This window comes from Tarenaya hassleriana, unplaced genomic scaffold (assembly GCF_000463585.1).
Source record: "Tarenaya hassleriana unplaced genomic scaffold, ASM46358v1 Cleome2, whole genome shotgun sequence".
NCBI lineage: Eukaryota > Viridiplantae > Streptophyta > Magnoliopsida > Brassicales > Cleomaceae > Tarenaya > Tarenaya hassleriana.
The window spans coordinates 8,328,045-8,343,505 of record NW_010965372.1 but is presented as its reverse complement, the minus strand read 5'-3'; the positions used below and the strand labels follow the sequence as shown (position 1 = coordinate 8,343,505).

General features: G+C 32.3%; 1 protein-coding gene across 1 annotated transcript; it reads right to left on the bottom strand.

Annotated features, from left to right (window-relative positions):
* Window positions 1-12,235: 12,235 nt before the first annotated feature.
* On the bottom strand, window positions 12,236-12,544 carry LOC104813365. The gene has a single exon (XM_010540923.1). It carries the CDS (start codon window positions 12,542-12,544, stop codon window positions 12,236-12,238), a length of 309 nt encoding a protein of 102 aa, XP_010539225.1.
* Between the last annotated feature and the right edge of the window lie 2,917 nt (window positions 12,545-15,461).

Here is a 15,461-nt window from a genome sequence, read left to right as displayed (position 1 = left end):
AATTTAAAAATTAGTGTTTTAACCACTATCAACTTTAATAGGATTTAAAAAGCGTGAACTCTTTCATATGTTTTAGGACTGAATTCCACATGGAAATCTTCCAAAATCTCGAAAAACTTTTCTGTTTCCTATATAAATCCATACAAGCTCCAAAGTTGTCAGAATTTTGATGGAATCATAATCATGGTATCGTCAAGTATACGAAACTTGCACCAAAATTTGTTATAAAATGAAGAATTTACGATTGAATTATCTTGGTTTGATGATATAAGCAAGAGAAGACAATGAAAATGTATAAAGAACAAGTGAAGACAAAAACTTAGAGAAAATGTTGTATATTTTCGTGTTATCTCTTCTAAATATTACAATAGATTAAATAAGAAACAAAAGTACAAAAACTAAGGAAAGAAATAAACTACCAACGTCTATGTACATGAAAAAGAGGAAGAACAATAAATCTAACTAAATAAAGATCGCAAGTTGTGTAAATTGGGAGTAAAGAAGGAAAAAAAATCTCAATTATCCACCAAATCCTCCTCCAATCCTCCTAATTAACAACCAATGGCTTGATGATGTATAATCTTCCATCAAATCTTTAATTAAGTATCTAAGACTATGTTTCTTTATTCGTCAAAAAAATTGACACCTTAATTATCAAATATAAGAAATTTGCACCACAATTGCACCAAAATCATCAAGTATAAGAAACTTAGGTCTGAGTCCGCTAATTTTTTGATTCGATTGAGCCGGATTTCTGATCTCAAATCTAAATTGACACCCTAGATTTTCAAAACATATTTTCACAAAAATTTTCAGATATACTTATATATATATACATGTACACAATATTTTCGATGATAAAATATTAATCTTAACAGCATATCATTGTCAGATATATAGATATATTTGTGTGTTCCGCATATTTTGGTTATGTCTTTGATAGATATATATATATATGTATATATATATAAAGAGTTTTACATTTTGTTATTATATATTTACATATGGAAAGTAATGCACAATCAAATTAAACTTGGGAAAACATGTTTTATTCACTTGATCTATACCTTCGATCAACATTAAATCTTCTGAAGCAACGAAACACAAATTTTCATTAAACGTAAAAAAATGTTTTTTTTATAAAAGGTTAACTTTTATAAATTTGTTACAAGTACTGAAAATATCCATCATAAAACCATTAGAACTCGTAAAACAAAAATAGGAGAAGCAAATGGCAAAATACAACTCCTCAAGAAGATTGGTACATTGGTCGGCCGACGAATCTGACAAGAATTGAATGCGATCACATACAAGTTTGTTGAGTTTTGCACGGCTAAGGCATGTCGATCTCTGAAGATTCTGGAGTTGCCCAAATCAGACACACTAACGCTTGAAGGCCAACTTGGCAGTCAGGTGAGTATGACTTAAAACCCTTTCTCATCTGATTTTATTCACATCACTCACAGGCACACAAGACACGAGATGAAGAACATACTGAAAAACATGGTCAATAAGGGCAACAAGAAGGATATGCTCCACTGAATAAGCTCCCCCAACAAAGAAGGTGTTGAAGCTGATGTTTACAGGATTAAAATGTCTGAAATTCAAGGCTTTCTGGCTCAATGTCAACATCTCCTATGTTGGAAGCACTTGCTTTCCTTGTGTCTTGTTCTGCATTCTCCATCTTGTGATTGGTGTGCTGTGAGTGTTGTATGGTGACTACTCTCATCTTCCTTTTAATATATATTTATTTTAATTTTAATTTTTCTTATGTCACCATCATATAATATATATTTATTACAATTTTTTTTATTGAATCGATATAATGCATACAAATAGAAACAAAATTACACCAAAATTGACACCCTAATTATCAAATATAAGAAATCTGCACCACATTTGCACCAAAATTGTCAAGTATAAGAAACTTAGGTCTGAACCCCGGATTTTTGGACTTGATCGGTTAACTTTTATAAATTTGATACAAGTATCGAAAATATCTATCACAAAAACATTAGAACTCATGAAACAAAAATAGGAGAAGCAAATGAAACACAAATTCTCCAGGCCTAGTGTTATTTTTCAGACAACACTTTTGTTTCAGAATCGAAAAATAAAGACATACCAAACTCAATCAACATTTCTGCAGTAAAAATCTGAATTTAACGCACACACCTGGTACGTCTGGCTCGGCACCGCCTCCAGCAGCGGAAGAGGAGGCTCGGAGAATGTTACTCATGCTGCCCTTGGTGGTTATGTTCTTCAATGCGTTTTTCATCTTTCTTTGTGAGTGAAGAAAGCCATATCGGCAATGGCGTCTAGAAAAAACTCATTTTACCAAAAACTTTAAAATTTAAAAATAATATATATATATATATATATAATAAATAAAATACATAGAGATCGCGACTCGGTGGTGGTAGAATGAAAAATGTCAAAATGGAAGTTTATACGCCAGAACTCAGCTGCTGCAGGTTCCTAGTAAAAGGAAGCGAATGCGACTTGGTGGTGGGACCACAACGAGGGAGAAAAGGGACTATAAATATGACCATTACGTATATAAGTACACTGTACATATATATATATATAGATACACATATATATATACACATTGATAAGCCATGAGAAGAGTTAAAAAAAATATAGAGTTTTTTAATTGATCTAGAAAGAAAGGGTAGAGTTTTTTAATTGATCCGGACAGAAAGAGTACATAATTTTTTTTTTTGGCGATTTTCCTTTTTCAAAAAATTAAAAGAATTCGAAATTAATCTAGAAAATCAAATTGAACAAAAAACCAAAAGAATATTTTAAAACGGGTTGCAACCGTAGATATACTATTCTAAACTAAATTAAATTAAACTGAAACGAAATAACGTAATTGAAATGACCACGAAATCCTCTATGAGAAAACCAAATATAAAACAAATACAAAGGAGCAACCAACCATGGTGTTGTTATTATGTATATATGTTTTGCGTTTAGACTAAATAAAAATAACAGTAAAATTTGTAACTTCCTAATAAATTTTACCCACATAATATATAGTTTAAAAAATAAACGGTACAACTTTATAAGTATATATGTATATATGTATGCTTATATATATATAAACGTGTATTTGATTGTATACACATATAATTGTATATATTTTATGTGTATAAGTATGCACGCATGTTTTATTTTAAAATGGGATTAAAAAGAGAATTTGGAAAGGTATAAAAGTTAGTATTACTACCACTAATATGTGTATAACTACTGCAGTAATAACACCACTAATATGTGTATTAAAACTAGAAATACGTGGAGGTTACCATACAATTAAAGGTAATAACGTTTTTATAGGAATAAATCCTAATTATTTATATAAACACATAGTGGCGAAGTGGTCAACACCAATTACGAGACGATTCATATCCCCTTATTCAATTATTTAGTGGGAAAGTTACAAATGATTTGTCCTAATTTAATTAAATCTTTATTGGAGTTGCAATCCTTTTAATCCCATTAATGTTTCCTTATGCAACTTGAAAGAAAGTGTATGCTCCATTATAAACTCCTTCCTGTTTAAGTAGAAAGTACTCACATTTGAACGAAAGTCTAAAACACACCAGCTCTATATTTGTTTTTAATTCGCTAATGGCTCCATTTGGATTTGACACTCTTCCTTCATGCTACATGCTCGCTGATTTACGGATTGGTCGACCAACGCAGCGAATAGTTGATCGATTATTACGTTTTTTGGGAAGTTCGAAATGTCAAAAAAGGTGATGAACTCATGAGTGTATATTTTCTACTCATCGACGAAAAGGTATACCGAACATCATTGCATTGTTTCCAAAATTTATTTATTTCTTATGATCACAAATGTCAATACTTATTCAAAAAAAAAATTATTTATCACTTTCCTTTTCCCCCTTATAGTCCACTGTTACACAAAGGATCTATTGGTCGTCATCTTTTGAGTGGCTACAAAGATGTGTTCTGTGTAGGAGCTATTTACCTTCTAACCGAGTTTGACATTGATAGGACTAACGATCTATTCAAGCTAATTGATTTCAAACTATCTATTCGTTTCACGGAACGAACTAATATATCAGAAGTTAGAGTAACCACTATTGAGATACCTAAAAAGTTTTTTAGGTTTCGTGATTACGACGGATTTATTGTGTTGGCTAACAAAAATGAAGAATTACCAGGTAAATAGACATATCAACTTTGTTGATTATTTTTTTATTTTTCTTTATTCCTAAAATTATGTCTTCTAAGATACTATTTTTTTTAATTTTATATTCTTACCGAAGATGTTATTTATCGAGTCTAACGTATAAGAGATACTAACAACGGACATTTGTTATCTAAGCAAAGAGTTGTTGTTGACCTACAAATGGCAAGGTATATATATTTTTATAGTTTTGTAAATTCCAATGTTAAAATATTATTCTAAAAGTGTTATATTTCTTTTTGTCATTTTTATTTTTAAAAGTGTTTGTTTGGATATTCGAAGTAGCATATCCGAATTTATTTACAAAAAACAACAATATTTATATACAAAATTTCCAGAAAATAAAGATATATTTATAAAAATAGATTAATTACGATAAAAATATGAGATAAAAGAGATAAATAATAATAATTTTAGTTTTTTAGATAATATTAGAAATATAAAATTATTAACCTAAAATAATTATATTTTATAAAAATATTATATATATATATATATATAAGATATAATTATTTATAATCATATTAGTCGGATTCATATATATTGAAAAATTTATATTTGAATTTGGATTTAAAAATTATGAGTACCCTAAATTCGGAGAAACGAGTATCTGATGGATATCCGATTTTCGGGTATTTGTGTCCTATGAAATAGAACTCTAGAGTCCACCAGACTCACAAATCATCGAAGCCATATCGGCAATGGCGTCTAGAAAAAACTCATTTTACCAAAAACTTTAAAATTTAAAAATAATATATATATATATATATATAATAAATAAAATACATACATATATATATATATAACACGCATATATATATATATATATATCCAATTTATAAATTCAAGAATTTGTCGCGTAAAAAATTTAAAAATTACTTTTCCAACTACGATCAATTTTGATAGGATTCAACCATAGGATTTAACCTAAAGAAAAATTAATGATTGATATGAAAAGGTATTATATATATATATATACACACGCATTGTTTCCATAGGTTCGGAAAAATATGATTGCTGGAAATCATTACCACAAAAAATACGACGAGAACTGCGAATTAATCACACGAAAATTAAGCTTTAAGGGTTGGAACCCGAAATTATTATTTTCTCCATTTCAAAGATGGTTTACAGAAAATACGGGCAGCTTTACAGTAGTATTCTTTACGCGACAAGGCTCGGTGCATGAGGTGGTGGGTCAGCGCTTCCTCTTGGGCTGGGCCCACTTCGATAGACTCGGCCCATATAGTTCTGTGGATGAGGTGGTGGGTCGGCGCTTCCTCTGGGGCTGGGCCCACTTCGATAGATTCGGCCCAAATAGTTCTCGGCGTCCGACGTCACCGTACTGAACTCTCCGGCCACCGTGGATTCTAAGCCTCTGGCTCCTTCAGAAGGCTCCAAGTGAAGTGAGAACATCACGAAGAGTACGAGAATTGTCACCAGAGCAAGACGAGCCATGGCTTGAAAACTGATGTCAGAGAAGTAGGTCTTAATTATTATTATGATATAAGTTTATAGTGGAAGAAACTGGTCTATTTATAGAATCATTGATGTCATTTATTAGCCTGCGGATTTGATTCTTGAAATAAATAAATTAATTAATGAAGACTTAGGCAACGTGGACGCCATGCATTTTTTTCTTCCATGCTCCTTTTGATTCTTCTGTATCTATATTTAATAATATAACGTACACATTTAGAGAATAGACGTGTGTTTTATGTTATATTTTTAACATTGGCCCATTAAATTAATTTATTTGGGTTTCGAGTAATAAAATATCAACTTTAACGGCCCATCAACCCACATATATATATATTTGAGCGTCCGCATGTTTTGATTATGTTGTTGATATATATATATATATATATCGAGTTTTACATGATAAATAAACCTAACTTAAAACCACACATAAAGCATAACTAAACTAAACGCAAATCTCGATTGAACATTAAAAAAACATAAACATAAACACGAAATTAAAACCAGATCCGATGGCTTTAGTTCTTCATCTTCTCCTACTCTGTCTCCGCCTGCTTCTCTTTCTACTTCTTCTTCGGTTTGCTTCTCTTTGGTCTTCTCCTATCAGTACTTGTACTCGTTCATAAAGAGCAGATACAAGTAGGCGGTTTTGAGATTGAAGGAAGAGTACAGATATGAGAATCAACAATGATATACAAGAAACATCATTTGATAGCATCAACAATGAGGCCCTCACTACTTTGAGAAGTTCACGAGATGCCAGCACAGCGCCCCCAGAGCTACATCAGTACCATCTATGTGTGACAATAGACACACCTTTGCTTTAGTTATGTTTACACCAAGCGTGCTCCCTTTGGTCCGGACTCATGTTCGGACTCACAGCATTTTTCTCTGGTCTGGACGGACTACACAACAGACCGTCCCACACCATGACTCGCTGCGGAACCCAACATAACACACACACGCAGCTCGGTTCGGATCACAATTGGCCTGGCCCGGTCCAAAGCTCGAAAATCATCCATGGCGATCAGTCCGTTCGGACCAGACCTAGTCCGGTCCGTACTGAAATTCGGGCTATTCACGGAACGCTCAAAACTCGTTAAAAATCATGGGTAACAAGCTCGAGCTCAAACATCATAGAATTCAATCGATAGCAAGGATCAAACATCGGTTTATCACGCACACGCCAAATCACCCCCTATCAATGAAAGTTTAATGTTCGACCTTAATCTGAAGTTGCAGGACATCGTCGCACGCCCACAGAGGGATGGCCCTCGTCGAAGGTGGTTTCTCAAAGTGGTAGAATCAAGGAGCGATCCCAAAGGGCCGAGGCTGGAGGCGGTGCCGAGCCAGACGTGTCAGGTGTGTTCGTTAAACTCAGATTTTTACTGCAGAAATGCTGATTGAGTTTGGTCTGTCTTTTGTTTTTTCGGTTCTGAAACAAAAGTGTTGTGTCTGAAAAATAACACCAGGCGCGGAGAGCCTCGAGTTCGATGACTGGTGGGCGGCAAAGAAATTCCGCCATACTGAATTTCCCGGTTGGGAATTCCGAACCGAGGAAGAACTCGATGACTAGAGCTCGTGGGTCTGGTCTTAATTTCGTGTTTATACTTATGATTGTGTTTTTTTTTGGTTAAAAATCAAGACTTCGCTATGGTTTATGTTTTTTCTTTTTTAAGTTTAATGAAAATGTGTGTTCGGTATGGATCAAATGTGGCAAAGAGAGATATCGACGCATCCACCATTTTTGTCAATCGTATGTAGAGATACATACGATTAAGTGCATGTCTCCACGTTGAAAAAATACGGTGGAAAAATACCCAAAGGTACATACGATTGAAAAACGCATGGCATCCATCCACTTTGCATGTCTAAACCCAAAGGATTTATTTCAAGAATCAAATCTGCAACCCAGTCATCGAGTTCTTCCTGGGTTTGGAATTCCCAACCGGAAAATTCAGTTTGGCGGAATTTCTTTTCCGCCCACCAGTCGTCGAATTCAAGGCTCTCCGAGCATGGCGTTATTCTTCAGACACAACACTTTTGTTTCAGAACCGAAAAAACAAAAGACAGACCAAACTCAATCAGCATTTCTGCAATAAAAATCTGAGTTTAACGCACATACCTGGCATGTCTGGCTCGACACCGCCTCCAGCGGCGGAAGAGGAGGCTCGGAGAATGTTCCTCCTGCTGACCTTGGTGGCTATGTTCTTCAATGTGTTTTTCATCTTTCTTTGTGAGTGAAGCGGTGACTTCTCCCATTGTTGTTTATATAGGCAAAAGAGGGGGGAGGAAAATCTAAAGAGATCGCGGCTCGGTGGTGGTAGAGCGAAAAATATCGAAATAGAAGTATATACGTCAAAGCTCAGCTGCAGGTTCCTAGTAAAAGGAAACGAATGCGACTTGGTGGTGGGACCACAGCGAGGAAGAAGAGGGACTATAAATATGACCATTACGTATATAAGTACACTGTACATATATATATATATATATATATAGATACACATATATGTACGCATTGATAAGCCACGAGAAGAGTTAAATCAGGCGTGCTGACACCAACTGGGAGTGGATACAGACGTAGCTTTCGAGCTCTGTAACGTTTATCACCCACATTGCTCTCCCACTGCCACGCATGTATCATCATCATAGAGAGAGAGATAGACCCATGATGATGATGACGATGGTGATATGTGTACCCATAGGAACCCTATAACATATTTATATATATGTATCTCTAGGCACACAAATTTGTTGAATTTTTCGAAAATATAAACATATTGAAATATTTTTCCAGTTCAAATTCAAAAGCGTATACGCAATCAAACCTTTTTTACAGAAAAATATAATAGTGTGTGTATATATATATATATATATGTCACGTGACCAAGTCCCTCGTCGCGAAACTAGCCAGTGTCGAAAAACATAAATATGGAGAGGAAAATATTTATGATGTGACAGGATTCAATACAAAAGAAAAAAGAATAATTGTAAAATAAATAATTCACATGATGTTGACATATACACATTATATCAAATGTCAATAAAAAAATTTGAAATAAATGTATTCCAGTTACTCGACTTTATATTCACACTTATGTCTTGATATGCCTTTGAGTATATGTATCTGTCTTATTACTTGAGTATATGTAACATGTTACAATATTTTTTTATTCATATATTTTTTAAATTTGGTACATCCATTATTTAAATATTAACCCATGGTTTTTTCGTATTCCACCCGTAAGATTAGTCCGTCCTACGTTTAAATTTGAATTCAATGATTTAATTACAAAAATATTTTATATTTATTAAAAATACAAATTATTTTTCACTGTCTAACCTTTTTAGAAAAATAATCATCAATTTAATAAAAAAAATAGAAAATTATCTTTATTTACTTTTACGAATTTTAGATTAAAATATTTTGTAGCTATTCACAATTCCTATTTTCGAGATCCACGAATATGAGATTGGATTTCAAATGTTCGAATTATACCATCTCTAATGATTTCTAAAAAAATAATAAAACACGGGTTGTCCATTAAATTCTAATTATTAATTTTCACTATGATTTGCTAAGACTAACTTGTATTCGCTATCATGAAAAAAAGGCTATCTCAATGGTTTGATCTCAATACAAATTTTTTTTTTTATAACATGTAAAATGAAAATTTTATTAAAATAAAAATTGAGAAAGTCTGCTTGAAAAAATTATTTATATTACGAGTATCTTTTTGCACGCAAAAAGTCCGAGATCCACGAAACAATATTTATCAAAATTTTCTAATATATTTCAAAATAAAATATTGCAAAAATATGGTTAATCATAACCCACGAACAACTTTTATACAAAATAATCACAAATCGTAATATTTAAACAAACTATGATTTCCAAATACGATACAATTTTGAAAAATTTAATCCATGAATTACACAATTCAAAACCAAATTGTAAAATAATTTTCAAATTTTAGTGGATTTGATTTCATGAAAACTAATCAACAAACAAGGATACAACTCATACAATTCATACGAATTATCATATTATATGACGTGGCCCACTTTTGTGTGTGTATATGTTTATATATATATATATATATATATATATATATATATATATATATATATATACTGACGCATCGTGTCATATGGCAGGATTCCTGAGCCACTCCGCCTGCGGTGGGTCCCGCAACATAGATGTATATACAAAATTAAGGTAACAAAGTATTCGTATTAACAAAACGGTAACAAATTTTAATTATTAACAATATTTTTTAAAATCTTAATGAAGTTACTTTCTTTGTGGATTTCTCTTAAAACCCAAATTAAAAAAATAGTACGAAGTTACATATATTTCGAATTTTGGTTCATATATTGTTTGTTAGACTCCAATTTCTTTTACTTATACACTATTTATACGTGTAATGAAATACGTTTTAACATTTCGAATTTTATTTCTTATATATTGTTTTAATTTGGTACATTCATTATTTATATATTAACGCTCTCGTTGGTTACTAAATCTGTCTTTGTTTTTGTTTTTGTTTGGTTTGGTACCAACTCTACATAATATATATATATATATATTTTTTTTATTTAGGGTCAAGTAGAACTAATGTTTGTTGTGGGAGTTTATGGGCTTCATTGAAACTCATATCAATGTTATGTTTGTTGTGGGCTTTCTATAAGCTTTTTCAATACGGCCCATTTCAAAGTTTAACTTCTTGACAGGTTCAATTTATAATTGCGTGTTTTTTTTTATTTGTATAGCTTTGTCTCGACAGGTCCAAGTTAAGTTATGTTTAATGTGGGCTTGTATGGGCTTCCACTAGATAGGCCCAAGTAGAAGCTATCTTTATTATTATGTTGTTTTTATGGTCTTATTTTAAGATAGACCCAACTCATTCTCACATGACAGGATTAATTACAAAAGAAAAAAGAATATATGATGTTGACATATACACATTATATCAAATGTAACGATTCAATAAATATATATTTTTGATGCATCATATCATATGGCAGGGGATTCATGTGCCGCTCCCGTCTGCGATGGGCCCCGCAAAATAGATGTATATACAAAATTAAGGTAACAAAGTATTCATTTTAACAAAACGGTAACAAATTTTAATTACTAATAATATTTTTGCTTTTGCTTTTGCTTTTTGCTTGGTTTGGTACCAATTCTACACAATTTTTTTTAGGCCCAAGTAGAACTAATGTTTGTTGTGGGACTTTATGGGCTTCATTAAGAAATTGTTTTTTGGATAAAATGTGGTTGTTGCATTTCTACCCTCAAAAAATTACAAAGTTTATTACAAAAAGTTGAAATAGATATACATATCAAAGGGATCCCATGCGTAAGTTTAATTGAGCAAGGTTTTAGTAATAACTAGCTAATTCGATACCACAACTGTAGGATTTGTCTCAGTTTCTACAAAAAGAAAGTATGTTGCGTATAGATCGGTCGATCTTGACTCTTAATTAGCTCACGGAGTTTCATTTGTCCCTATAGATACGACCATTCCTTTCTTTCCATAATTCGTAAACAACTAGTTGAGTCAGGAGTTTCCTGGGGGTCTTCCCATGTCCACCTAGAGATGGCTCGGTCTGTCTGTGTCCAAGCGAGGTAGTTCCGGATGGAGAGGAGGTTCAAGCGTGTTCTTGATCCATGAAACAATGAGAGCATTGTTCGTGTCCGAGTCTTCAAAATCCATTGAGTCCGCATCGGGTTTCAGAATCGAGCCATCAACAAAACCAAACGTTTTCCGTGATTTTAGTACTTGACATATATATATGTTGATAGACCACTCGTCGTAGTCATCCCCTCGCATCAACAATGAGAATCTGCCGGCAATCGGCTTTGGTTGTGGACGAGTAGGGCATTTAAACAAAACATTAGATATGGAGGAAGTCAAGCACAAGTAGGAAGAAGTGATACTGAACCTTTCAATACAATAATGAAGGAGGGCCGAGGCTGGGATTGGCGTGACGTCAGCCCTAGAAGAGCCTTCTGAAGGTGCTTCTTTCTTATCCGATAACCGATCTCAACCGTCGAATACTTATCATTTATCTCAAAGAGCGATTTCAACCGTTTGTTTTTCAGATTAATCTAAATCGCTAATTACAGCCGTCGATTTTAAAAAATTTGATCTCATCCGTTCCATTCATTTTTTTCGCTTGATCTCAATCGTCAACATAAACAAACATCCTAACCGTCAAAATTCATGATCCGATCTCAACCGTCCATCTCTCCGATTTTATGGAAAGCATACATATACACATTAAACGGGCAAGAATTTTAGCTAAACTCTACCATAACTAATTCATTAGGATACGTACATAAATTACAATGGAAATAACATTTTTTCAAAAGAAAAATACATTTTTTTTTGAATTTTTTGGGGCTGAGTGCTTCGGTCCATTGGAAACACCGGGATAAATCATAAAAAAAAATCCCGAAAAAAAAACAGACAAAAGCAAACACCCGAAAAAATCTTTTTTTTTTTTTAATACACGTCTTAAAAAAGTTTAAGGAAATTCATCTTCTGTCCACTCCATGATCCTGTCCAAAGACGGCCTCCACCTCCGGCGAGCTTCGGAGTCAGCGGCAGATCTCTCCGCCTCCAACTCTCTGAGGAAATCGGCGATTGAACTCAACGCGCTGCCGTCCCCTCCTTTGCCGCCTTCGGCGTTCAGTTGGAACATTATAATTTTCTCCAACTCATCTTTCGTCAGAATGATCTTCACCTTCCGATCCTTCCCTTTGTAATCTTTTTTCACATCTTGTTTCTCTTCTTCGACTGTCTTAATGTGGCTCCCGTTCATACAGTTGCCCATTATAACAACGAAATGGAGTTTAGGAAGAATAACAAAGAAAGGTTCTTTATAAGAAAAAAAAAAGATTAAAAGGAGAAAAAAAGGAAACTTGGGTGATACCCAAGAAAAAAAAAAGTGATCTTTTTGCTTTTGGTTGTGTTTTTTCTTTGGTGGGTCGATTTTGATTTAGGGATTCTGAGTTGCATGAAGCCATTTGTTAGTGCGTATATATATATACATGTGTTCATGTATAATGAGAAAGATGGTAGAACAATCATTGAGCTAAGTCACGTTCCGGATGGTGTGATGCTGATCTGTATTTTCTTTTATTTTTTTTAGAATATCTGTTATATAGCCAAAGTTAGAATCCTTTGATGTACGATGGATTCACAAATAGATGCATGTAATAAATCTGCAAAATTCACAATATATACCATTTGCCAACTATTCCAAAAAACTATGTTATAATATGCAATTGATCTACATTTTGGATAGAGAAAATTGTTTTCTAGTACTATATGCCTCATACGAATATTTTAAATTTTGAATTTTTAGTTTGAAAGATTATATTCATTTGATTCTTATACGATATTTTTTATTTTATTTTGGTTGTAGTATATGGTTATATGTTGATTAATATCTGTAAAGAGATTTTAATTTTTTTTCAATTTATTAGGCTATTTTAATAATTTGTTTGAAATCCATTAATTTTTGGTGTGATAAAAAGTATACCAAATTATTCATTTTTTAATTAAAAATTATTCGGGTATAACTATATGTTATTCTATTCAATTCCACTGATTTTATACACGCAAATAGACCCATATAACTATATGTTATTCTAAGCATCGCTCCTTATATAGGTGAGTTGAATGTATTTGACTAAATAAAAAAAATGATGTATGACTCTTCTTAATCAATCTTTTTTTTTTTGGTAAATATTTTTTTATCAATCTTGTTAGAAACCATGAAAACATAAGCATGTGCAAAAACTTTGGCTGAATATTTCGTGTAAGACGAAATTTGATGGACATATTTTAGATTTATTTCACTTTACCAATAAGTGTACAAACATATCAAGCCATACTTGGCACCCTATCAAGAGTTTAGTTAAACTAATAAGATTTCTGTTTTTATTTAAAAAAAGCTTAATCTAATAAGGCTTTAATAACTATATTGATAATCTATATGGTTATATTCGTTATGATTCATGTCAAAAGGGCTTGTATTATACGAATAAACGAATAGAAAATTAATTTATAAAAAATCTATATATATGCTTATACATTATTCGTAACCGAAACTAGTAATTGATATTTTTTATTAGTTTTATGATTACAAAATTAATTTAGACATAGACCAGAGTTTTGAAAAAACCCAAATCGAAACCGTGTTTGAAATCCTGGCAAAGCACATTTATACCAACCGTCCAACTGTCTTCGATATTTAAAAATCATCACTAACTTCAATGATCAGCCAATTCTTAAAATAAACTAAATTCAATCCTAATTATTTTTTAATTAAGTGTTAAAAAAGGATAAATAAAAAGAGATGCATGCATCTTATCTTATAGAAAATAAAACAGTTCATAATTCAAACGGTTCATCACATTTCAATTGATATTTTATCTGGTTTCACGTATAGTATAAAACATCTTTACCCAAAAAAAAAGAGTATTATCCTACATTTATATATATATATATATATATATATATATATATATCCCATTCCTATATTAGTCAAGACTGTTAACCCATGTGTAAATGATCACTATTACGACGATTTTCACAAAATAATTGGCTGCAATTATTAATATATATCCCAATTGGTCATACGTATCATTAAGGAATCGTATCTCGTTATGAAATATCCGAATATTAAAATATGCCAATGGTTTCTAGTATCTTAAATGATTGCATGCGTATTTTTTAATTATTAAAAAAAAGAATCCTAAAAGAAACTTCGCAGAACTTACGGAAGGACAAAGGGACGTGGCCGTGTTGCTTGTCACGGGGACTGTCGTGAGCCGACATCTTCACGGTCTTTACAAGAAGAATTCGGACTATAAATGATGCAGAGACGTCCCCTGATTCGCAATAAATGACGTGGAAATTTATTTAGTAGTGAGTTAAAAATCAAACCAATATTAGTGAAGAAAAACAAGGAAAATAATTTAAAACGAGGAAATATTTTTCAATATTACAAAAATGGTATATGTTGTAAATGAGTCAGAGATCAAAGATAGGTCCTTAAACCAATTATGTGTGTGAAAATATAAGGATAAATCCTATTAAAAATTCTTGAAAGACTAATTTCTAAATTTTCGTTTGTTTTTATGATACATTCTGGATTCTGATTTAATGAAAAGTATATTTTAAAAAATACACACAACAAAAATCGTTGCACGTGGCCATTTAATTGGCAAAAAGTTAATGGATCACAATAAACTTTAATTTAACATAATATACATCATCAATATTTGAATATAAGCTTTAACATTCTTAACGATAAGGGATTAATGTAAGTATTAATAATAGATGCCTTGATTCGTAATAATGATATATCCCAAAAAATGTTGTCGTCTTAAGGCTAATTATCTGCAAGCCTTTAAAAAACGAATCTCAATATGGGCCGACGTTACTTGATCCAGATAGGCCCATTAGATTTGGGCCTTTGCAACATTTCCTTCCCACGCGCCTTCACATTAAGTGGAGGACACGCGCCTCCTCGCTTGCTTTGGTTTTATAAAACAAATATTATATTGGACGCTGCAAAATAAAATGGAATTATTAAATATTATTTATTTAAAGTTTGGAAAAACTCATGGAATAATACGTCGTTTTCCGATGTCAATTGCAAAAGTCACAATCTTTTGTTTTTGGAATATTTGGTCAATAATAAATTCTAAAGAAAAAAGAGGATTTTTGGCACCACAGGT

Coding starts and splice junctions, on each gene's coding strand:
- LOC104813365 (XM_010540923.1), bottom strand. CDS start 12,544: ATGGGCAACTGTATGAACGGGAGCCACATTAAGACAGTCGAAGAAGAG.